General features: G+C 42.9%; 1 protein-coding gene across 1 annotated transcript in view; it reads right to left on the reverse strand.

Moving 5' to 3' along the window:
* The window catches only part of MAEA (macrophage erythroblast attacher, E3 ubiquitin ligase), a 168,856-nt gene that overhangs the window by 87,427 nt on the left and 54,065 nt on the right, over positions 1–27,364 (reverse strand). The window contains exon 3 of the mRNA XM_082247533.1: positions 3,532–3,735. Coding sequence (XP_082103659.1) covers positions 3,532–3,735 — 204 coding nt within the window. The remainder of the gene's footprint in view (positions 1–3,531; positions 3,736–27,364) is intronic.

Here is a 27,364-nt window from a genome sequence, read left to right on the forward strand (position 1 = left end):
ACAGGCATACTGATCCGTATACCAGTGCCAGGGGGCTGTCTTAGCAGTCCCTTCACCTTGCAGGCAATCATTGACACATGGCCAGCTACATGGCTCTTTATGTGCCTCCTGTAGTGTACATCCGTATGAGTCTGATACATAGATTAGGACAGACAGACTGATTCTGACCCCAGCATTAGACCCACATGGATGTACATTCCAGGATGTGCGGGAAGATTCCTTTAGGTTTCTGCAGTTGGCTGCCTGTGATTGATTTGAACAGACTGCCTGCATGGGCCTACACAGAACACCTGTGAAATTTGTCCTTTCTACAGGATAACTTGAAAGGCTAAAAACATCAGCGGGTATTTTCTGTGTTTGTTGAAAATGCTTTTAGCCAGAAAAATTAAACGAATGCAGCCAGCATATTGAAAGGATTGGTAAGCCGCAACACTTTCCATTTTTATTATTCTGTTAAATAAACACATGAAGAGACTTTATATGTCATTTTATGCCTTTACTATACCAGTAGCGTTTGTGTATATATTCTGCAGCACATGACTGGTTCCTTTTAGGGTAGTTTTCCCCAAACTATAGACATGTACCACCGGTGCTACTCATACCTACTGAAAGGATCCCGATTTTGGTTTAGGATGAGCTCTTTTAACTGAAAATCTAGTCTATGGTTTCCTTTAGGCCCCTTTCACACTTGCGCAACTTGTCCTGCGACTTGGAACTGCAAAGTCACATGACAAGTCATACTCTGTGATTTCCAATGAGTAGGTTCATATCTGTACGACTTCGGCCCCTGTTACACTTGTGCGACTTGTCCTGCGACTTGGGACTGCAAAGTCGCATGACAAGTCATACTCCATGATTTCCAATGAGTACCATTCATACCTGTAATACTTCAAGTCGCAACAACTTCAAAGTAGTCCCTGTACTACTTTGGGCCGATTTTAATGAGTTTTGAGCTCCATAAACATAAGCATTGCTTCAAGTCCAGGCAAAATTGTGGCAAAAAAATTGTGGTAAAATCGCACGGCTTTTAGGTTGCATTAGCGTGAAAGAGGCCTTCAAGTTGCAATGACTTTAAAATAGTCCCTGTACTGCTTTAGGCCCATTTTAATGCGTTTTGAGGTCCATAGACATTGCTTCAAGTCCAGTCAAAATTGCACCAAAAAAAAAATCGCAGTAAAATCTCGTGAATTTTAGGTCGCATAAGTGTGAAAGGGGCCCTATGTGACCTAAAAGTTGCCGTGACTTTACCACGTTTTTTTTTTTTTTAACGCGATTTTGACTGGCCTTGAAGCAATGCCTAGGTCTATGGACCTCAAAACGCATTAAAATCGTCCCAAAGTTGTGCAGGGACTACTTTGAAGTCATTGCGACTTGAAGTCGCACAGAAATGAATGGTTCTCATTGGAAATCATGAAGTACGACTTGTCATGCGACTTTGCAGTCCCAAATCGCAGGACAAGTCCCACAAGTGTGAAAGGGACCTAAGCAGCACTTTCCAGTAAACAAGAAGCCAGTGCACGAGTTCTAGAAGCTTTTTTTCACGTATAGGTGAGGCTTTGTTTATTCCAGCCACATACACATACACATTCACATATATAACCCAGCCGCTCCAACATATAATTATCACACATCGAGGAGGCTACAATGGCACAACAGAATGTGATTATCTTATGTAATGTAGCAGAACACAAACACCCGAGATAAATTAACACACGCACTACAAGCCTGAAGCGTGATCTGTGTCTACATTCTAAAAAAAAAACACACATTTGATTCCAGTGTTGCCATCCAAGGTCATAATGGTATCAAAATAAGATCATTATTCAGTCTAACAAGCTCAGTCTGATGAGCTGTCTTTATAGCCCATTCTATCAAAATCATTTGTTATGGCCGCTTCTATTTTTCCAACTCAGCGCTGTTTATCACATCATTAGAGAGCGGGAAACCATTAGCAAATTAGCTCAATCGTCATATTTGATTAGCGCAGGTTTTGCTGTCAGCACCTGCTGATATACAAGCTCTCTTCTCATTATTTTCTCTGAGAGATCAGATAACTTCACACAGGGAATGAGCGAGTAGTGTTGTAAAGAAGTTCGTATTCTGGGGATGAGACCAGATTTATTCATACTTGGGAGATACATATCAATTCTTTTTTTTTTCCCTAGGAGAACGAGACACGTAGGGATAGATAGAGAAGATAGATAGATAGATAGATAGATAGATAGATAGATAGATAGATAGATAGATAGATAGATAGATAGATAGATAGATAGATAGATAGATAGATAGATAGATAGATAGATAGATAGATAGATAGATAGATAGATAGATAGATAGATAGATAGATAGATAGATAGATAGATAGATAGATAGATAGATAGATAGATAGATAGATAGATAGATAGATAGATAGATAGATAGATAGATAGATAGATAGATAGATAGATAATTTTTTTTTGTAGCGGTTGATGCTGCTGGATGGTCATTTTACAGGCAAAAGAAATGCTTCCGGCAGTTTTAACTATTTATAAAGCTGTTCTGGTAAATTTTTCTTTCCTTGCCAAATTTCAACTAAACAGAAAATAACCTGGGCCAATTTATTTGCAGAACTCTTAACCCATAAAATAAAACAGTTTTTTGGTAGGATTATTTTTGCTAAAGAATTGATAACAATATACACTCCCATATAACAGCTGTAATCTAATTATTTTCACATGAGAAACTGATGATGCATCATTAAATGGTGGACCGTGGTCCAGACACGGACCGAATAACAGTCCTATCAGGACCACGGGTCAGCCACTTAGCAGCCTAATGCCTCGTTTCCACTTAGCAGTATGGTTCGGTATGCAATTTTTGCCGTTTCCATTGTCAAAAGTTATGAATGGTACCCTAATTCCGAACTGTACCGTACCACTTTTTTGGGACCCTTTTGTTGGGGTACCAAGCACAATCATACCGTACCAATAGGGTGAAGCTACACTCTGCAGAACGTTGATTGGTTGGCAGAGATCTATCAAGTGACGTCAATCACTACTTTCTGGTTACACCACGCCTATCATGTAAGGGTACTGTTGGCGGTGGAAACGCAAGCATGATCAAGGTGTACCATTCCGAACCGTCCTGTACCGAACCAAACCGTACCGAGGTATATGTGTCCTCTTCCGGTTGATATCTTCTTCCCCCGCAGCTGCTGCCACAGCATTTATCTTAACAGCAGGTAGAAGGCACTCTATGTCCATACAGAGGGCAGGAGCTGCCCAACTTTTCAAGTTAACAAGCCGGTGATTTGTTATTGGGCGGTCCTAGCAACCAATAACCTGTCTGTTAACATGGAAAGGGCATGGTCAGCTCCCACCCTCTGTCCAGACATACTGCGCCTTCTACCTGCTGTGAAGGATTGGTAAGGTTGGAGGAGGGTTGTGATTGGCAGAGGGGAAATGTGATGTATGGGAGGGGGCATTCACAAATAGAGTGTATTTGTCTGCAATCATACACCTTCAATCAGGTTTCCATATCAGACCATCTTACCTCAATACCACTCTGCCTGGCCAGCTTGACGGCTGTGTTATAGTAGCCACAGCGCAGTAGATGTTCCACCATCATCCGGTCCATGCGTTTCTTCTTCCACATGTTGACAGCAGCAGCTTGGTCACTGCTGTGTTCCTTCAGGTGTTCAATCCGCCTCTTACACAATTTGGCGCTTTCGTCCTCTGCCTGGATTGACTCCACTGCCTGAAAGAAGAGATGTCTGCTTAAAAGAGGATCTTTTGCTTTAGATCTGGGTTTCTCAAAATGCAGAAAATGTCGTGAGAAAATATATGTAATGTCAGCTACCATTGCCAGATATGATCAGGGGCTCTGGAGAAAGCTTGGGTGAGGGGGTTAATTTTCATTGCCACTGACCAGAATGCAGGAGGGGCGGGGGGAGGGGGTTAACTGCCACTGACCACAATGCGGGGGAGGGGGGTGGTTGGGCGAGGGGGTTCATTTTCACTGCCCAGAATGCAGGAGGGGCAGTGGAAGGGGGTTAATTGCCACTGACCACAATGTGGGGGGGGGGGGGGGTTGGGTGAGGGGGTTAGTATTCACTGCCACTGACCAGAATGCAGCAGAAGGCGGGGGGGAAGGGGTTAACTGCCACTGACCCCAATGTGGGGGGGGGGGGGTTGGGTGAGGGGGTTAGTATTCACTGCTACTGACCAGAATGCAGCAGGGGGTGGGGGGAAAGGGATTAACTGCCACTGACCACAATGGGGGGTCATTTTCACTGCCCAGAATGCAGGAGGAGCAGGGGAAGGGGTTAACTGCCACTGACCACAATGTGGGGGGGGGGTGGTTGGGTGAGGGGGTTAGTATTCACTGCTACTGACCAGAATGCAGCAGGGGGTGGGGGGAAAGGGATTAACTGCCACTGACCACAATGGGGGGTCATTTTCACTGCCCAGAATGCAGGAGTAGCAGGGGAAGGGGGTTAACTGCCACTGACCACAATGTGGGGGGGGTGGTTGGGTGAGGGGGTTCATTTTTACTGCCCAGAATGCAGGAGGGGCAGGGGAAGGGAGTTAATTGCCACTGACCACAATGTGGGGGGGGGGTGGTTGGGCGAGGGGGTTAGTATTTACTGCCACTAACCAAAATGCAGCAGGGGGAGGGGGAAGGGGGTTAACGTTCATTGCCCCTTACCACAAATCGGGGAGTTAATAATCACTGTCCATGTAAGGAGGGAGGGGATAATTGTACGGATACCAGGGGAATTATTATTATTCACATCAATGTTGGGGGTTATTATTACACTCACCGACACCAATATTAGGGACTATTATTGTATCCACTGACACCAATTCTGGGGTTTATGATTCACTCACTGACACTAATTTGGGGGCTATTATTGCACCAATGTTGACACCAATATTGGGGGTTATTATTGCACTCACTGACACCAATGACTCCGACAGTATGTGCATTGTGATACACAAAAAATGCAACAGGACCAAGTTTTATGGCACGGATGTACGTGCAGCCCTCTGGAGGTGTCAGGGCCACACTTGAGGCCCGCTAGAATTATCAGGTTGACCACCACGGTTTTAGACAATTTGTTAGACATATAGTATTTAGTCACCCTCCCACCAACTGCCTATGCTTTCTGATCAGCAACCAATGGAGAGACCATTGCCATATGTCCAGCTGTTCTGCAGAGTTGATGGGAGTATGTGAAGAAGGAAGATGGCTTGGAAAGAAAAGTCAACATTTTAACTGCACAACTAAGGCTTAACATTATTACGTTCTAGAAAAAAAATGATGCACATGAAGCTCCTGGGCCTGAAGGCTCACACCCACAAGTTTCAGTTATTTCTCAGTCATTGTTTACCACATTCACCCACAATTGTATATAAAGGAGCACTATCATCATAAATCAATCAATACATTTCAAATACATTATTCTGTCCATATGGTGATAGTCCTTCAAATAGAAAAGTCCAAAGAACACAGTCATTGCTTCTATTTGAGACTCTTTAACCACTTAAGCCCCGGAAGATTTTACCCCCTTCCTGACCAGGGCCTATTTTGCGATTCGGCACTGCGTGACTTTAACGGACAATTGCGCGGTCATGCAACGCTGTACCTAAACGAATTTGACGTCCTTTTTTTCCCACAAACAGAACTTGCTTTTGGTGGTATTTGATCACCTCTGCGATTTTTTGATCATGCGCTATAAACAAAAAAGAGCGACAATTTTGCAAAAATAACAATATTTTTCACATTTTTTTTTAAATTAAATTCCCCCCCAAAAAATGTAAAAATCAAAATTTTTTAACATTTTAGGCCAATTTATTTTATGCTACATATGTTTGGTTAAAAAAAAAAAAAAAAAAAAAAAAAAAAAATCGCAAAAAGCGTATTTTGATTGGTTTGCGCAAAAGTTATTACGTTTACTAAGGGAAAGATTGTCATTTTTGTTGTTTTTTTTTTTTTTTAACGTGTAATGGTGGCGATCCGGGTTTTTTTTTTTGCGGTACTGCGACATTGCGGCAGACAGATCGGACCCTTAACTGACATTTTTGATACTTTTGGGGTTACCAGTGACATTACTACAGTAATTAGTGCTATAAATATGCACTGTTACTGTAAAATGACACTGGCAGTGAAGGGGTTAACTTTGAGAGGGAGGGGTTATGTGTGTCCCTAGGGGCGTGATGCTAACTGTGATTGGCTGTGGCTTGAGGTGTAGGAACAGTGATCAACGGTCCTACATAGTAGAACCGTATGATCACTATTCTTACACAGGAGAGAATGACAGGCGGCTTGTTTACATTAGCCGCCTGCCTTTCTCCCTCTCCACCCGACGATCGCGAGTGACCAGCGGACATCGGGTCCGCCGGGCACACGCGCGGGGGGGTCCGTGACCGCGTGGGAGCGCTCGCTCCCTAGACCCTCACAGGCTAGCGACCTACGTCGCTTTGCCTGTGAGGGGCTGACTGCCGACGTAAATAGTCGTGCGGCGGTCGGCAATCGGTTAATAAATATTTTACCTATATTTAAAAAAGGGGATAAGGTCTTCACTCACTAGCTATAGATCTATAGCCCAAGTCATACAGTGGGGAAAATAATTATTTGATCACCCGCAGGTTTTGTAAGTTTGCCCACTTACAAAGAAACGAAGGGTCTATAATTGTTATAACTTGTTTTAAAGTATAACTAAAAGGCAAAACTTTTTTTTTCTCTCGTTTTGAAGAGTGATTAGACCCCCTTTCAGGTTTTTATTGCTGTCTGTGCCCCTGTTAGGGAGAGTCACCCTCTCTATTCGTCCTGTTTACCATTATCATGGAAAGTGAAAGTAAAAGAAAATCCCACCAATTGGGTTATCTCCAGAAAAGATAGGAGAAGAAACCTTCCAATGGAGACACTAGTTCTGGTGCCCTGGGGGTCCCCAAGAAATTCCCTTAACTAGCAGGTGTTTCCTCTCACTTCCCGTTTGGTTATGGGACAGGAAGTGAAGGGAAATCTCCGCAATGGGACACAGATGGCGAAAAAAAAAAAAAAAATATATGACAGGGTTAGAATCAGCCCTTGCTCTATCTAAAATGAGAAAAAAAAGTTTTGCCTATACAGTACATTCGGAAAGTATTCACAGCACTTTACTTTTTCCACATTTTGTTACAGTGGATATAAAAAGTCTACACACCCCTGTTAAAATGTCAGGTTTCTGTGATGTAAAAAAAATGAGAAATTAATTCTGAAATAAATTATTTCAGAACTTTTTCCACCTTTAATGTGTCCTATAAACTCTACAACTCAATTAAAAAACAAACTGAAAGTTTTTAGGGGAGGGAGGCGGCAGCGGTAAAAACAAAACGAACATAATGTGGTTGCATAAGTGTGCACACCCTCTTATAACTGGGGATGTAGCGTTGTTCAGAATTAAGCAATCGCATTCAAACTCATGTTAAATAGGAGTCAGTACACATCTGCCATCATTTTAAGTGCCTCTGATTAACCCAAAATAAAGTTCAGCTGTTCTAGTAGGTCTTTCCTGACATTTTCTTAGTCGCATCCTACAGCAAAAGCCATGGTCCGCAGAGAGCTTCCAAAGCATCAGAGGGATCTCATTGTTAAAAGGTATCAGTCAGGAGAAGGGTACAAAAGAATTTCCAAGGCATTAGATCTTCTATGGAACACAATGAAGACAGTCATCAAGTGTAGAAAATATGGCACAACAGTGACATTACCAAGAACTGGACGTCCTTCCAAAATTGATGAAAAGACGACAAGAAAACTGGTCAGGGAGGCTGCCGAGAGGCCTACAGCAACATTAAAGGAGCTGCAGGAATATCTGGCAAGTACTGGCTGTGTGGTACATGTGACAACAATCCCCCGTATTCTTCACATGTCTGGGCTATGGGGTAGAGTGGCAAGACGGAAGCCTTTTCTTAGGAAGAAAAACATCCAAGCCCAGCTAAATGTTGCAAAAACACATCTGAAGTCTTCCAAAAGCATGTGTGAAAATCTGTTATGGTCTGATGAAACCAAGGTTGAACCTTTTGGCCATAATTCCAAAAGATATGTTTGGCGCCAAAAACAACGCTACACATCACCAAAAGAACACCATACCCACAGTTAAAGCGGAGTTCCAGCCTAACCGCACACTCACCTGTCCCACGGTCCAGCGATGCGCCGTCTTCCCCCTCTCTGCTCCGCGGTGCCGGCATCACTGATGTGGGCACCCGGTTGTGACAGTTAGTTTGCGGCTTCACAGCCGGGTACGCACTGCGCATGCGCGAGTTGCGCTATGCGTCGTGATTGGCCAGCAATCTTCTGGGACCTCTGACATGTCCCAGAAGATTGCAGGGAGGGAGGGAGGGAGAGAGGAGAACTTCCGCTCAGGGCGCCGCGGCGCTTCGAGCGGAAGTGGGAGCGGGTACCTGTCAAAACTAGGTACCCGCTCCCCCCCCCCAAAAAATGACATGCCAAATGTGGCATGTCAGGGGGTTAGGACTATTTAAAGCGGAAGTTCCACTTTTGGGTGGAACTCCGCTTTAAGCATGGCGGTGTCAGCATCATGCTTTGGGGCTGTTTTTCTTCAGCTGGAACAAGGGCCTTACTCAAGGTAGAGGGAATTTATGAACAGTTCTAAATACCGATCAATATTGGCACCAAACCTTCAGGCGTCTGCTAGAAAGCTGAACATGAAGATGAACTTTCATCTTTCAGCATACCAACACAAAGCCATACATCCAAATCAACAAAGGAATGGCTTCACCAGAAGAAGATTAAAGTTTAGAATGTGGGGTGATCTGAAGAGGGCTGTGCACAGGAGATGCCCTCGCAACCTGACAGATTTGGAGTGTTTTTTGCACAGAAGAGTGGGCAAATTAGTAGTAAAGTCAACATATGCCATGCTGATAGACTCATACCCAAAAAGACTGAGTGATGTAATAAAATCGAAAAGGTGGAACAAGTTCTGAAAGGATTTATCTTGGTCTCATTTTTTTACATCACAGAAACCTGACATTTTAACAGGGGTGTGTAGACTTTTCCACTGTATGTTACAGCCTTATTCCAAAATAGATTACATTCCTTATTTTTCCTAAAAAATCGACAAACAATACCCCATAATGAAAAGGTGAAAGAAGTTTGTTTGAAATATATTAAAAATAAAAAGCAAAAAAAAATCCCATGTACAGAAGTATTCACAGTCTCTCCAGAAATGTTTAAATCAGGTTCAAGTATGGGCTCTGGCTGGGCTACTCAAGAACATTCACAGAGTTGTCCCTTAGCCACTCCTTTGCTATGTTGGCTGTATGCTTAAGGTTGTGGTCCTGCTGGAAGATGAACCTTCGCCCCAGTCTGAGGTCCAGAGCGCTCTGGAGCAGGTTTTCATCAAGAATGTCTTTGTACATTGCTGAATTCATTTTTTCCTCAATCCTGACTAGTCTCCCGGTTCCTGCTGCTGAAAAACATCCCCACAGCATGATGCTGCCACCAGCATGCTTCACTATAGGGATGGTATTGGCCAGGGGATAAGCAGTGCCTGGTTTCCTCCAGACATGACGATTCCCATTTAGGACGAAGAGTTCAATCTTTGTTTCACAAGACCAGAGAATTTTGTTTTTCATGGTCTGAGAGTCCTTCAGGTGCCTTTTGGCAAACTCCTGGTGGGCTGCCATGTGCCTTTTACTAAGGAGTGGCTTCCGTCTGGCCCCTCTACCATACAGGCCTGATTGGTGGAGTGCTGCAGAGATAGTTGTTCTTCTAGAAGGTTATCCTCTCGCCACATAGAAACACTGGAGCTCTGTCAGAGTGACCATCGGGTTCTTGGGTCACCTCTCTGACTAAGACCCTTCTTCCCTGACCGCTCAGTTTGGACGGGCAGCCTGCTCTAGGAAGAGTCCTGGTGGTACCAAACGTCTTCCATGTTGAAGGCCACTGTGCTCACTGGGACCTTCAATGCTGCAGAAAGTTTTCTGTACCCTTCCCCAGATCTGTGCCTCAATACAATCCTGTCTTGGAGGTCTACAGAAAATTCCTTGGACTTCATGGCTTGGTTTGTGCTCTGGCATGCACTGTTAACTGTGGGACCTTATATAGACAGGTGTGTGCCTTTCTAAATCATGTCTAATCAACTGAATTTACCACAGGTGGACTCCAACTCCAATCAAGTTGTAGAAACATCCCAGTTCTGATCAGTGGAAACAGGTTGCACCTGAGCTCAATTTTGAGTGTCAAGGCTGTGAATACTTATGTATGATATAGGTTTTTTCATTTTTTATTTTTAATAAGTTTGCAAAGATTTCAAATAAACTTTTCACGTTGTCATTATGGGGTATTGTTTGCAGAATTTTTAGGAAAATAATTAATTTAATCCATTTTAGAATAAGGCTGTAACATAAAAAAAAAAAAAAAAAAAAACAGTGAAGCTTTGTGAATACTTTCTGGGTGCACTGTACTTCTACTTTAAATGATAGAGACAGAATTTAACAACTTCTGGACCGGAAGATTTTCCCCCTTAATGACCAGGCCCTTTTTTGCGATTTGGCACTGCGTTACTTTAACGAACATTGTGCGGTCGTGCAACGCTGTACCTAAATAAAATTGATGTCCTTTTTTCCCAAAAATAGAGCTTTCTTTTGGTGGTATTTGATCATCATTAATTTTTTGCGCTATAAAACATAAATAGAGCGACAATTCTGAAAACAAAAAACAATATTTTTCACATTCTGCTATATTACATTCCCAAAAAAAAAAAGAATTTAAAAATCAAAATGTAACATTTTAGGCCAATTTGTTGTCTGCTACATATTTTTGGTAAAAAAGAAAATTACAATAAGCGTATTTTGATTGGTTTGCGCAAAAGTGATCGCGTCTACTAACTACGGGAAAGATTTATGTCATTTTTGTTTTTTTCCAATAATGGCAGTGATCTGCAATTTTTAGCCGGATTGCGACATTGCGGCAGACAGATCGGACACCTAACTGACATTTTTGACTCTTTTGGGGGGACCAGTGACAAAACTACAGTAATCAGTGCTAAAAATATGCACTGTTACTGTAATAATGACACTGGCAGGGAACGGGTTAACACAGTGGGTGATCAAGGGGTTAAATGTGTACCTAGGGGCATGTTTCTAACTGTATGGGGGCAGGGCTTATGGAATGACCATAGAAACCTGTGATCCTATATAGAAGGATCACTGGCACTCAGTGATCATTCCAGAGAGAAGAACGGTCAGCTGTGTTTACAACCGCCCTCTCTCAACGGGGAGCGATCGGGGGTGTCAGGCGGCAATTGGAGCCGCCTGCCCCGTGCATCGGAGTCCCTGCATTCGAGTTGGGGTGGGAGCACGCAGGCGAGCTCGCCCCAGGTATATGTCGGTTCGCGCTGGAGGGACAGCCTGCCGCAGTAAATCGGCGGCGAGTGGTCCGGAAGCATTTAAACAACAAAGCCAGAAAAAAAAACATGATACTAATGTTATAAATGGAGTTGCAGTTCAGTGAAAAAGTATTTGATCCCCTACCAACCCACAATAATCCTGGCTACCACGGACTGGCTACAGTATGTGCTCATGTGGTACACAGATAAGTCCTGTCCATTTAACCACTTAAGCCCCGGAGGATTTGGCTGCTAAACGACCAGAGGGCTTTTTGCGATTCGGCACTGCGTGACTTTAACGGACAATTGCGCGGTCGTGCGACGCTGTACCTAAACGAATTTGGCGTCCTTTTTTTCCCACAAACAGAGCTTTCTTTTGGCGGTATTTGATCACCTGTGCGGTTTTTTGATCACGCGCTATAAACAAAAAAAGAGCGTAAATTTTTCAAAAATAGCAATATTTTTCCCTTTTTTTTATATGAAATTCCCCCAAAAAAAAATGTAAAAATCAAAATTTTTTAATATTTTCGGCCAATTTGTTTTATGCTACCTATGTTTGGTAAAAAAAAAAATCGCAAAAAGCGTATTTTGATTGGTTTGCGCAAAAGTTATTGCGTTTACTAACAAAGGGAAAGATTTTTGTCATTTTTGTTGTTTGTTTTTTTTAACGCGTAATGGCGGCGATCTGCGATTTTTTTTGCGGTACTGCGACATTGCGGCGGACAGATCGGACCCTTGACTGACATTTTTGACACTTTTGGGGTTACCAGTGACATTTCTACAGTAATCAGTGCTATATATATGCACTGTTACTGTAAAAATACACTGGTAGTGAAGGGGTTAACTTTATTTGAGAGGGAGGGGCTGTGTGTGTCCCTAGGGGCGTGATTCTAACTGTGATTGGCTGTGGCTTCAACTGTATGCAGAGTGATCAATGGATCTACATAGTAGATCCATGTGATCATCTCTCATACAGAGAGGAGAATGACAGGCAGCTTGTTTACACAAGCTGCCTGACTTTCTCCCTCTCCCCCGCCGATCGCAGAGTGGCCGGCGGACATCGGGTCCGCCGGTCACACGCGCGGGGGGGTCCGTGACCACGCGGGAGCGCGCCTCCGGCGGCGCGCGCTCGCTCCCTAAACCCTCACAGGCGAGCGACGTAGACCTACGTCACTTTGCCTGTGAGGGGCTGACCGCCGCCGTAGATAGTCGTGCGGCGGTCGGCAAGTGGTTAAGAAGGTGCTCCGAACAACAACTCGTTATGTGTATAAAAGACACCTGTCCACAGAATCTCTTTTTTCCATTCATATTCTTATGAAGAGCATCTGAAATCGCTTGATTTATTCTCCCTGGAGAAGAGACGCCTGAGAGAGGACATGATAGCAATTTATAAATATCTCAATGGTGATCTCAGCATAGAAAAAAAGCTATTCAGTCGAAAGGATTGCATGAGGACTCAGGGGCATACAATGCAATTGGAGGAGAAGCGTTTTAACCTCAGGCAACGTGGGGGGTTCTTTACTGTTAGAGCTACAAGATTGTGGAATTCTCTACCACAAGAGGTGGTTTCTGCGGGAAGTATGGTGGCTTTCAAAAGACTCTTAGACATACATCTCAAGGAGAAAAACATTCAGGGGTATGATAGAGGATTACGGCCACACACACCTACACAGGTTGAACTGGATGGACTATGGTCTGTATTCAACCTCACTTACTATGTACCTATGTATATCTCACGATCATGGGCAAGGCCAAAGAGCTGTCAAAGGACATCAGGGACAAGATTGTAGACCTGCACAAGGCTGGAATGGGCTACAAGACCATCAGCAAGAAGCTTGGTGAGAATGAGACAACTGTTGGAGCATTTTTTGCAAATGGAAGAAATACAAAATAACTAGCAATCAGCCTCGGTCTGGAGCTCCATGCAAGATTTTGTTTCATGGGGTATGATGATGGGGTAAGGATGATCATGAGAAAAGTGAGATCAGCCCAGAACTATACGGGAGGAGCTTGTGAATAATCTCAAGGCAGCTGGGACCATAGTCACCAAACAAACCATTGGTAAAACAAAATGCTGCCATGGACTGAAATCCTGCAGCGCCCGCAAGGTTCCCCTCCTCCAGAGGTCACATGTAAAAGGCCCATCTGAAGTTTGCCAATGAACATCTAAATGATTCAAAGAAGGATTGGGAGAAAATGCTGTGGTCAGATGAGACCAAAATTCAGCTCTATGGCATTAACTTGACTCACTGTGTTTGGAGGATGAAAAATGGTGACTATGAACCTAAGAACACCATTCATACAGTCAAGCATGGAGGTGTAAACATTATGGTTTGGGGCTGTTTCTCTGCTAAAAGGTACATGTGGATTTTGCCGCATTGAGGGGCCAATGGACAGGGCCATGTATTGTAAAGTTTTGGATGAGAACCTTCTTCCCTCAGCCAGAACACTGAAGATGGGTCTTCCAACATGACAATGACCCAAAACATACCCACAAGGCAACAAAGGAGAGGTTCAAGAAGACATAAAATTAGGGTCATCAAGACCTTGCTACTATAAAAAAATTTTTGGAGCTGAAACTTTGAGTTGCCAATTGACAGCCAAGAAACCCATAAGGATTTAGAGAAGATCTGTAAGGAAGAGTGGACCAAAATCCCTCCTGAGATGTGTGCAAACCTGGTAACCAACTACAAGAAATGTCTTACCTCTATGCTTGCCAACAAGGGTTTCTCCACCAAGTACTAAGCCAAGTTTTGCTTGGGGATCAAATACTTATTTCACTTACTGAACTGCAACTCAATGTATAACATTTGTATCATGTGTTTTTTTTCTGGATTTTTGGTTGATATTCTGTCTCTATTGTTTAAAATGTACTTAAAAATTATAGACCCTTTATTTCTTTGTAAGTGGGCCAACTTACAAAATCGTCAGGGGATCAAATAATTGTTTTTCCCAACTGTATATTAGGAATACCATTGGAGGAAAAAGGTAAAGAACCACATTCTACAGCATGTGACAGAAAATAAGATTACAAGGGAAAGCCGGCACGAATATATGAAAGATCTTATCAAACAAATATTTCTTTTTATGAAGAACTAAACAGAAACTTTGGCAAGGAGTTGGCTGCAATATATTTACACATTAACGTGACTGACTCGGTTCCTCCCAGACTGCTAATGTGTAATATAGGTATGTTTTAGAAGATTTGATCTTTAAATGTATTAAAAATCTGGATTGAAAACTTGAACCAGATGGGTCATTAATTATTGATAAATACTCTGGATGGACAGACTGTAAAAATCTACTACAGCTACCCCATTGGCCCAAAGAGGATGCCGCATGTGGAGTCATCAATTACCTTTTTTTCACCACTTGGCTTAACATTACCTATATAGGATAGGGACTATGTGATACATCAGATCCTGTGCTGTCTGGGGACTTACCTTTATTTTTGCTACAGGGCAAACTTTCAGGCCAGGACCCAGTATATCTCTATCAGAGACCCTGGTGGTGACGCGTGGTACGGTATGTATTACTGATGTGTGCCAATGTCACTGTGGTGGCTGGCGATGTGTGAGTAACTATATGTCCCGTTACCCAGTCACTTCCATTGAGATTTTCCAGTTTACACCATGACTGGTTTAGAAGGGGAGGGCATGAATGAGTGCTGTGTGAGCAGCTGCTGTCATCAACGAACAACCTTGGTGAGGTGGAGATTTATTTTCTTTTATGCTACCTTGTGTTGTCATAGATCAGGGCTTGACAAATTTTCCTGAAATCTAGGAGCCAGCTAAAAAAGTTAGGAGCCAGTTTTTTTTTTTTAAACTAACAACCAAGCTTTATTTAATAAAACGGATACTAAATTTACACATAAATAGGACTAGAACCCCACTCTCCTCTATAGCGCAATTGGATGAAAACAGTCTGTCTCTTTCCATCCGATGCCATCTGATCCGATCCACGGGATGGATAGAAAATAGAACCACCATTCTGCTTTTGGCGGACAGGATCAGATGGCAGCAGATTACTGCTCCATAGAGGAGAATGAAGGGTCCGATCAGGTCTGCCTGAGAAAACTGACAGGCGGACCTGATCAGACAGCCCGTGTGAAAGGGGCCTTCAGCTGTGGCATGGCGATGAGGAAAAAAAAAAAAGATTATACATATATATATATATATATATCTCTTTTTTTAAATAATAATAATTGGAAAAAAAAAGAAATATTTTTTATTTTTTTTTAATAATTAAAAAAAAAAAAAGAAAAAAAAATATTATTTTTTTTTTTTTTTACATTTAAAAATTAAATTAATAATAATAACCACACTCCCTGTCAAAGGTAACTAACTGGACAGGGAGATGGTAATGCATTGAGAACAAACCGGCAATGGAAACAGTCATTACAACAGTGATTACGCCCGGCCACCACAGAGGGCGCCAGTTCCCCATTGGAAGCCTCTCTCATCTCAAGAAGGCCAAAAAGCCGGGGCCTCAATTTTCGGACGGCGCGGAAGTCCGTGCACTCCATGCAAAAATGACAGGACACCTTCTGCAGGGCACCCCAGGCGCCAGGTCGCTAAATCTAGTCGCAAATGCGACCTGGCGCCCGGGTTTTGTAGAGCCCTGTCATAGATTAACCACTTGCCGCCCGCCCGCCCGCCGTCAATTGACGGCGGAGCGGTGCGACCATTATCCTGGGAAGACGTCATATGACGTGATCCCAGGATACAGGGCAGGCACGCGATCGCGTGCGCGCCGCCCTGCACTGCCGGTGTCGGGGTGTCCCCGGGACACCCCCTGTCACCGGCAGGGGAGAAACAGCCAATGGGCGTGGCTGTTTCCCACGTGATCGGCTGTGTTCCAATGACACAGCCGATCACAATAAAGGCGCCCACAAGATGACCGCGCATGCGCGTTCGGGAGCGCGCAGCCCGGTCATGTCGGTGGCACTGTGTTCTGTAGGAACACAGCTGTCACCGGCGGTAGTAAACAGTCACTGACAGTGACTGTTTACTATGTGATCGGCTGTGAATCCATTCACAGCCGATCAGAAAATGTAAACACAGAGCAGTAACTCACTGTTACTAGCTCTTCTCCCCTCATACAGCTTCCAGTGTGAGGAGAGCAGAGCTAGAAACAGTGAGTTACTGCTCTGTACACCTGTAAAAAGTAAAATCACACCAATAAATGTCCCCACACAGTCCTCAGCCCCCCCCCCCCCCCATGTCACCTGTCACCCAACAGTCACCTCATCAGTGCCCAGAAATTGACACCCATAAGGCTACGTTAACATGTGAGCGTAGCGATCGCGGGCAGAATCACTGCGATTCTGCCCGCGATCCGGAAATCATTGCAAATTGCGGGACGCCTGTGCGTTGCCCGTTTTTTGCAATAGCACCCCAAACGCTGTGCGATGTTGCAGCGATTTCCACCTGCCAAAACACGGTAACATTGCGCAAACAACGCATGACGCCCAAAAAAAGGTACAAGAGCTTCTGTGGGGCGTCATGCGTTGTTTGCGTGATGTTACCTCGATTCGGCAGGTGGAAATCGCTGCAACACCGTACAGCGTTTGAGGTGCTATTGCAAATCACGGGCAACGCACAGGCGTCCCGCCATTTGCAATGATTTCTGGATCGCGGGCGGAATCGCAGTGATTCTGCCCATGATCGCTACGCTCACATGTGGACATAGCCTAAAGTTCACCGGTTACCAGAGACTGCCATCAGTACCGCTGTTCACCTTCGCCCGTCACCTATCAGTGACCATCGCCCGTCACCTGTCACCCCATCAATCACCGTCACCTGTCACCCCATCAGTCATCGTCATCTGTCACCCTATCAATCATCGTCACTTGTCACCCCATCAGTGATCGTCACTTGTCACCCCATCAATCATCGTCACATGTCACCCCGTCAGTGATTGTCATCTGTCACCCCATCAATCATCGTCACTTGTCACCTCATCAATCATCGTCACCTGTCACCTCATCAATCATCGTCACCTGTCACCTCATCAATCATCGTCACCTGTCAACCCATCAGTCATTGTCACCTGTCACCCCATCAGTCATCGTCACCTGTCACCCCATCAGTCATCGTCACCTGTTTGCCATATACATGCAATCACTTACTGACCGCCTAACGACTATATGCGTCGGCCATTAAAAGCTAAATACTGGGGTTATGGCAGCAGATAGCCCCCATAACCCCGGTATTTTTTGAAATGGCGGGCGGTCGGCTTTCAGATAAGGGTGGTCCTAGTGGCGGATTCGCCACGGAATTACCCATATGGTGCAGGGGAAGAGGTGACCCCCCCCTCCTGCCGCGTCCCAGACGTTTTCCCAGCTTACCGGACCCGCCGGCAGCGGGGAAAACTATCCGGTCCCGGATCCTCAGAGACAGGAAGTCGAGTGAGGGCAAGATGGCCCTCACTCAACTCTATGGTCTTGGAGGACCGGAGCTACGTCAAAAGACGTTGCCTAGCAACCGGTTTAAAGGGCCGCTTTTTTTTTTCCTTTTTCTTTTTTTCCTCTTTCAACAATTTTTTTTTTTTTTTTTTTTTAGTGTAGTTGTGAGGTGTGAGGTCTTTTTGACCCCAGATCTCACAATAAAGAGGACCTGTCATGCCTATTTCTATTACAAGGGATGTTTACATTCCTTGTAATAGGAATAAAAATGATCAAAACATTTTTTTTTTTTAAACTGTGTAAAAATAAAAAAATAATAAATTATATAAAATGGAAAAAAAAAAAAAAATGAAAGCACCCTGTCCCCGTTAGCTCGCGCGCAGAAGCAAATGCATACGCAAGTCCCGCCCACATATGTAAACGGTGTTCAAACCATACATGTGAGGTATCACCGCGATCGTTAGAGCAAGAGCAATAATTTGAGCCCTAGACCTCCTCTGTAACTCTAAGCTAGTAACCTGCAGAAATTTTTAAAATGTTGCCTATGGGGATTTTTAAGTACCAATGTTTGGCGCCATTCTGTGAGCATGCTCAATTTTGAAGCATGACATGTTGGGTATCTAATTACTCGGCGTAACATTATCTTTCACATTATGGAAAAAAATTGGGCTAAATTTACTGTTTTCTTATTTTTTAGTTCAAAAAAGTGAATTTTTTTCAAAAAAAAAAATCGCATTTGGAAGACTGCTGCGCAAATATGGTGTGATAAAAAATATTGCAACGATCTCCATTTTATTCTCTAGGGTCTCTGCTAAAAAAAAATATATAATGTTTGGGGATTCTAAGTAGTTTTCTAGCAAAAAAAATGATTTTAGCTTGTAAACACCAAGTGTCAAAAATAGGCCCAGTCTTAAAGTGGATAAATGGACAACTTTGTGAAAAGTGCTACTTGAATGTTAGGCCTCTGTATGTGGCCAGGCTGTGAAAAAGTGTTACATATGTGGTATCGCCATACTCAGGAGGAATAGCAGAATGTATTTTGGGGTGCAATTTTTGCTATGTACATGCTATGTGTTAGAAATATTGCATAAATGGACAGCTTTGTGTAAAGAAAATGTGTTTTCATTTTCTTTCCACATTTTCCAAAAACTTGTGGAAAAAATGACATATTCAAAAGACTCATTATGCCTCAAAAATTATACGTTGGGCTGTTTGCTTTCCAAAATGGGGTCATTTTATGGGGGTTTCCATTGTCCTGGTGCTCCAGGGCCTTCAAAAGTACGATAGGTTGTCAGGAAATTATATGTTTAATTTGTGCTCCTAGAATGCCGGACGGTACTACTTGGATGTTAGGCCTCTGTATGTGGCCAGGCTGTGAAAAAGTCTCACACCTGTGGTATCGTCATACTCAGGAGGAGTAGTAGAATGTGTTTTGGGGTGTAGTTGCAAGTATACATATGCTGTGTGAGAGAAATAACCTGTTAATACGTCAATTTGTAAAAAAAAAAAAAAAAAAAAAAATCTTCATTTTGCAAAGAGTTGTGGGAAAAAATGACAACTTCAAAAAAGTCACCATGCCCCTTATTAAATACCTTGGAATGTCTACTTTGCAAAAAGGGGTCATTTGGGGGGTATTTGTACTTTCCTGACTTTTTAGTGTCTCAAGAAATGAGATAGGCCTTCAGTACATCAGGTGTGGTCAAGTGTGATCAATTTTCAATGATTAGCACCATAGCTTGTGGACTCTATAACTTTCACAAAGACCAAATAATATACACTTATTTGGGTTATTTTTACCAAAGATAAGTAGCAGTATAAATTTTGGCCAAAATTTGTGAAGAAAAATTACTCATTTGCTAAATTTTATGACAGAAACAAAGAAAAATGCGTTTTTTCACAATATTTTCAGTCTTTTTTTATTTATAGCACAAAAAATAAAAAACCCAGTAGTGATTAAATACCATCAAAAGAAAGCTCTATTTGTGTGAAAAAAAGGACACAATTTTTTTATGGGTACAGTGTTGCATGACTGAGTAATTGTCATTCAAAGTGTGAGAGCGCTGAAAGCTGAAAATCAGTCTGGGCAGGAAGGGGGTGAAAGTGCACTGTAGGCAAGTGGTTAACTTAATATTAATAAAGCCTTTGCTTTTTTTATGCTGCTTGGTACTATTTGTAACTATCCTTCTGCATCCCTTTCAGCTCAGCTTTTTGCACTGTTTTATTGAGGAACTTGGATTACACCGAATAATTTTGGGTGAGTCAGCTAACTTAGCACTACTAGCATAGTACTCAGCTAGCATAACCAACTTACCATGTTACTTTACCTCTGTTAGAGAGGTCCCTCGCTGTTTTTAGTATTTGTTTTGTTGCTAAGGACATTGGCTGTATGTTTGGGGTAGTTGTTCTGCTGCAAAATACATTTGGGGCCAATCACACGCCTACCTGATGGTATGGCATAATGGATAAGTATCTGCCTGTATTTCTCAGCATTGAGGACACCATTAACCACTTTACCACCGGAGGATTTTGCTGTCTTACGTCCAGGACACTTTTTGCGATTCGGCACTGTGCGACTTTAACTGACAATTGCGCGGTCGTGCGACGCCGTACCCAAACGAAATTTACGTCCTTTTTTTCCCACAAACAGAGCTTTCTTTTGGTGGTATTTGATCACCTGTGTGATTTTTACTTTTTGCGCTATAAACAAAAAAAAGCGTAAATTTTGAAAAAATAATATTTTTCACATTTTTTTATATGAAATTCCCCCCCCCCCCCCCCTCAAAAATGTAAAAATCAAAATTTTTTTACATTTTTGGCCAATTTGTTTTCTGCTACCTATGTTTGGTAAAAAAAAAATCACAATAAGCGTATCTGTCATTTTTGGTGTTTTTTTTTTTAACGTGTAATGGCGGCATTCTGCGATTTTTTTGTGGGACTGCGACATTGCGGCGGACAGATCGGACCCTTGACTGACATTTTTGACACTTTTGGGGGTACCAGTGACATTACTGCATTAATCAGTGCTATATATATGCATTGTTACTGTAAAAATGACACTGGCAGGGAAGGGGGTTAATTTTATTGGAGAGGGAGGGGTTAATGTATGCCTGGTGCTTACTAACGTGTGGGGGGTGGAGGTGATTGAGTGAGTCAGGGACAGATCGGATGTTCAGCTATGCTGAACACTGATATCTGTCCCTGCCTGTCACTTAGGAGATCCGCCCGCTCTGTTTACACAAGCGGGCGGGTCTCCAAACTAGATTCCCCGACGATCGGGGAAGAGCAGCGGCGATCGCCGCCGCTCCTCCCCTGGCCCGACTCCCGCTGTGACTGAACACAGCGGGAGCGAGCCTCTGGCGGCGCGCGCGTGCCGCCCACAAGGGGCGGAGTCCAGCGACGTAGGTCTACGCCGCTGGACAAGAACGAGCCACATTGCTGCAGTAGCAGCAATGTGAGCGGAGTTAAAGTGGTTAATGGGACAAGGTTGAGGAAAGTAGACGCAGTGGTCAGCCAAGGAAACTTAATGCATCAGAGGAAAAAGACACATTGTGCTTACTTCCATTCAACATTAGAAGTTTTCCAGCAGTGCCATTAGCACAGAACTGGCAGAAACCAATAGGACCCAGGTACACCCATCTACTGTCCAAAGAAGTCTGGCCAGAAGTGGTCTTCATGGAAGAATTAAGGCCAAAAAGCCACACCTCCAATGTGGAAGGCCAAGCAACATAACTACCGTATGTACAAAAAACATAGGAACTGGGGTGCAGAAAAATGGCAGCAGGTGCTCTGGACTGATGAGTCAATATTTAAAATATTTGGCTGTAGCAGGAGGCAGTTTGCTTGGGAAGGGCTGGAAAGCGGTCAAATAATGAGTGTCTGCAGGCAACAGTGAAGCATGGTGGAGGTTTCTTGCAAGTTTGAAGCTGCATTTCTACGAATAGGAGTTGGAGATTTTGTCAGGATCAGTGGTGTCATCAATGCTGAGAAATAAAGGCAGATACTTATACATCATGCTATACCATAAGAGAGGCTTGTGATCAGGGTGGAAAAAAATCAACGATTTTTAAAAAATAAAATAAAAAAAATCAGATTTTTTTTATTTAAATTAGATTTTTTTTTTTTTATATAAATCTGATTTTTTTTATTACATTTATTTTAATTAAATGCTTTTGGTGTAAACATCTATCCAACGATCATTTTCTATTTAAGATAAATTAATAAATTTGTTTATTCAGCATGAAATGGAGCTTAGTTATGTAGCATGAGACTGTATATTATGCAATATTTACATTTTTAGTAAACTCATTCAATGAATCCAAGCTCTGCAAGCGGAGATAACATGCACTGCATTGATGCATTTACACAATTTCACAGTAACCATGAGATAAAACAAAGTTCGTGAATATTCCTTTATCCAATTGTTTTGCAAATCTATGTACACTACAAACTGTATGATTGCATCGGTTCTGATATCGCTGTTTTATTAACCTGGTAGCTTATTATTCTAAATAAGAAACCTTCATTTTGTTTGCAAATATTAAAGATTCCGACTACCAGCAAGAATAAGTCCTTACATATAAAGAGCACCTGTCATTTCAGATCCATCATGGCAGTGCCTGTTAGCAGGCATCCGCCCACCTACTGCCGCCATGTCCCTTACCTTGCTGTGTCACTGCCGCATCACCAGCCATCCTTTTAAAATGAATAGGACTGTAGGTGAGTCAACAGCAGTTGCTCTTTAAAAATTAGGATTTAAATTGGGTTGATTTAAATCAAGCCTTTTTACTAGTGATTTAAATCAGGATTTAAATTGGGATTTAAATCGACTTGATTAAAATTAACTACACCTTGCGTGCGATTGGCCCCAAATCTATTCTTCAGCAGGACAATGACCCCAAAAATACAGCCAATATCATTAAGAGTATCATCTTCAGAGTAAAGAAGAACAAGGGGTTCTGAAAACGATGGTTTGGTCCCACAGAACCCTGATCTCAACATCATTGAGTCTGTCTGGGATTACATGAAGAGACAGAAGGAGTTGAGGCAGCCAACATCTACAGAAAAACTGATGCCGATTTAAAGGCAAGGGGGGTGTCATACTAAATATTGATTTGATTTGGATTTCTCTTCTGTTTATTTACTTTTCATTTTGTTAATTCGTAAAAATAAACTATTAACACTTCTATTTCTGAAAGCATTCTTAATTTACAGCATTTTTTCATACCTGCCTAAAACTTTTTCACAGTAATATTATACACACACACACACACACACACACACACACACAGTAATATTATACACACACACACACACACACACACAGTAATATTATACACACACACACAGTAATATTATACACACACACACACACACAGTAATATTATACACACACACACACACACAGTAATATTATACACACACACACACACAGTAATATTATACACACACACACACACACAGTAATATTATACACACACACACACACACACACACACACAGTAATATTATACACACACACACACACACACAGTAATATTATACACACACACACAGTAATATATATATACACACACACACACACACACACACATTGTATCTCACAAAAGTGAGTACACCCCTCACATTTATGTAAATATTTTATTATATCTTTTCATGTGACAACACTGAAGAAATTACACTTTGCTACAATGTAAAGTAGTGAATGTACGGCTTGTATGACAGCGTAAATCTGCTGTCCCCTCAAAATAACACACAACCATTAATGTCTAACCCGCTAGCAACAAAACTGAGTACAACCCCAAGTCAAAATATCAAAATTGAGCCCAAAGAGTCAACATTTTAAATGGCCACCATTATTTTCCAGCACTTCTTTAACCCTCTTGGGCATGGAGTTCACAAGAGCTTCACAGGTTGCCACTGGAGTCCTCTTCCACTCCTCCAGGATGGCATCACGGAGCTGGTGGATGTTAGAGACCTTGCGCTCCTCCACCTTCTGTTTGAGGATGCCCCACAGATGCTCAATAGGGTTTATGCCTGGCCAGTCCATCACCTTGACCCTCAGCTTCTTTAGCAAGGCAGTGGTCATCTTAGAGGTGTGTTTGGGGTCATTATGTTGGAATACTGCCCTGTGGCCCAGTCTCTGAAGGGAGGGGAAGGGAGGGGATCATGCTCTGCTTCAGTATGTCACAGTACATGTTGGCATTCATGGTTTCCTCAATTCAACTCCCACCACCATGCTTGATTGTAGGCAAGACACACTTGTCTTTGTACTCCTCACCTGGTTGCCGCCACACACGCTTGACGCCATATAACCCAAAAAAGTTTATCTAGGACTCATCAGACCACAGGACATGGTTCCAGTAATCCATGTCCTTAATCTGCTTGTCTTCAGCAAACTGTCTGTGGCTTTCTTGTGCATCATCTTTAGAAGAGGCTTCCTTCTGGGACGACAGCCATGCAGACCAATTTGATGCAGTGTGTGGCATATGGTCTGTGCACTGACAGGCTGACCCCCCCCCCCCCCCACCCCCACTCCTTTAACCTCTGCAGCAATGCTGGCTCCACTTATACATCTATTTCCCAAAGACAACTCTAAGCACGTGCACTCAACCTTTTTGGTCGACCATGGGGAGGCCTGTTCTGAGTGGAACCTGTCCTGTTAAACAGCTGTATGGCCTTGATCACTGTGCTGAAGCTCAGTTTCAGGGTCTTGGCAATCTTCTCATAGCCTGCCCTAGGCCATCTTCATCAGATCTTGATAATCTTTAACAATTCTTTCTTTTAGATCCTCAGAGAGTTCTTTGCCATGAGATGCCATGTTGAACTTCCAGTGACCAGCATGAGAGAGAGTGAGAGCGATAACACCAAATGTAACACACCAGCTCCCCATTCACACCTGAGACCTTCTAACACTAACGAGTCACATCACACCGGGGAGGGAAAATGGCTAATTGGGCCCAATTTGGACATTTTAACTTAGGGGTGTACTCACTTTTGTTGCCAGCAGTTTAAACATTAATGGCTGTGTGTTGAGTCATTTTGAGATTTTGAGAGGACAGCAAATTGACGTTGTTATACAAGCTGTACACTCACTATTTTACATTGTAGCAAAGTGTCATTTCTTCAGTGTGGTCAAATGAAAAGATATAATAAAATATTTACAAAAATGTGAGTGGTGTACTCACTTTTGTGTAATACTGTATATATATATATATATATATATATATATATATATAATCTTACAAGGAAACACACTGCCATTTGTTCATCTATTTTTATAGATTTAATCACAAGGTGGTAAGCAAAATGAGTCATTTTAAATGTGTGGCCAGGGAACGGATTGGAAACTCTATCAGGACAAGTCTGAACCCGACTTCCATTTCACATATCTTTCTGGAAAGATCAGAAATTCATTATTAAAAACGATGGGGTCATCTCGATTTTTTTTTTTTACAACAAGAAGCATCAATAACGGGCAGGAAAAAAAAAACCCAGCCTCATAGAGCGTTCAGTAAAATGCATAGGCTGAGAAGCTGTGAAGGAGCTCCGCAGAGAGTGTGGAGGCCTCTCTATAGCAGTCCAATTCATCAATGTCTGCAGGTCGCTGGATTGAAAAGCAAACATGCTCCGACCAGCATCCATGTAAATCACAGTGATTGGTTTGATGTCTCTTTCATTCACTGAGCTCGGATGGCAGTCACACATTGTTAACTGGATGTTAGCCCGCTTCACATTCTGCTTGCGTAAAGAAATGCCGCCAAGGAATGGCAGTGGGGGGAAAAATGAAGTGTAAATGGAATATAAGGCTGTAATCACACTTGGGGTTTGCCAGAGTTGTGGAGATCGGGTGCATGGTTTGGTACAGTACAGTCCTGGGCATTGGTTTATATTTTTTGGATGCCCCAATATTTGTGTAATTGTGCATCCAAGTTGTCAGGAAAAAATTGAAGGAATTACACTTACGGTGAATGTCTAGGAACTGTTAACTTTCTTTTGGGAATTCTACATTCTTCCGTTACTGACCATATCTTCCTAAATAGCTATTTTCCCAGCTATCATATTGATTATTTGGCTTCAATACATTAGGAGTCACTGCCCTGGATCAACTCTAGAGATGAGGATTTCACATACTTTCTGCCACTCATTTATAATAAGCTTGTTTTGAGTCGGACACTCAAAATACTGACATTAGGCAGATACAGATAACTAGAATTTTTAAAATGGCAGTTACTGCCAGGGTCACTTTAAACTGAATCTGTGCCCAGGGTAGCATGGTGGAGGATAGAGGGGACAGTAGTGGGGAATAGAGGGGCAAAGGGGAAGGATAGAGAGGAGAGAAGGACAGTGGTGGGGAATAGAGGGGATAGTGGAGGAGGATAAAATGAACACCATGATGGAGATACAGCGGACAGTGTTACATTGGTGGGGGATAGAGGGGACAATGGTTAGAGACAGAGGGACAGTGGTAGTGGATAAAAGAACAATGAGTGAAGATACAGGGATAACTGATGCAGGATCTAAGGAGGTGGGCAATATAAGGACAGTTTTGTGGAATAAAGAGACAGTGGTGGGGGAAAGAGAGGACAGTGGTGGGTGATGGAGGGAATAGTGGGACTGTGGTGTAGGATACGGGGACAGTGGTGGAGGATAGAGGGGGTAATGGGGGAGGATAAAGTGGACTATGGTGGAGAAAGAGTGGACAGTGTTACATTGGTGGGGGGTAGATGGGACAATGGTTAGAGATAGAGGGACAGTGGAGGGGGACAGAGACGACAGTGGTGGGAGATAGAGGGAGAGTGGTAGTGGATAGAGGGAGAGTGGTAGTGGATAGAAGAACAATGGAAGAGGATACAGGGATACCTGGTAGATAAGCTAAAGACAGTGGTGGGAAATATAGGGATAGCGGTGGGGGACAGAGATGACAGTGATGGGGGATAGAGGAGATAGTGGGACTGTGGTGTAGTATACAGGGACAGTGGTGGAGGATAGTGGGGATAGTGGAGGAGGATAAAGTGGACAATGGTGGAGAAACAGTGGACAGTGTTACATTGGTGGAATGACAGTGGTGGTGGATAGAGGGGATAGTAGGACTATGGTGTAGGATACGGGGACAGTGGTGGAGGAAAATCGGACCATGTTACATTGGTGGGGGATAGAGGGGACAGTGGTGGGGGACATAGAAGACAGTGGTTTGAGATAGAAAAACAATGGAAGAGGATACATGAAAGAAATGGATTTTGCGGTAAGTATAAAATCCCATTTTCTCTTTCGATCATTGACATACACAGCTCTTCATCTTCTTGACTATGTGGGACATCCCAAAGCAGTGTAAAATATGAGGGGTGGGAAGAGCAAGAAAAAATACTTCCCAAGGCTAAATATAGCCAACCAGGTAACATTAAGCTCAACCATAAAACAACTGGAGCTCACCTTAAAAAAAAAAAAACATAAAAACACCCTCAAAGAGGACCAAGTCCTCTAAACAGCAGCCTGTAAAACTTTGCGGCCAAAGGAAGCATCCACAGATGTCAACACAGCACCTTATAAAAAAACTTTGTGAACACGTGCACAGACGACCAGACAGCCGC

Source organism: Pelophylax lessonae, assembly GCF_965119305.1.
Source record: "Pelophylax lessonae genome assembly, chromosome: 1".
In the NCBI taxonomy this organism is placed as follows: domain Eukaryota; kingdom Metazoa; phylum Chordata; class Amphibia; order Anura; family Ranidae; genus Pelophylax; species Pelophylax lessonae.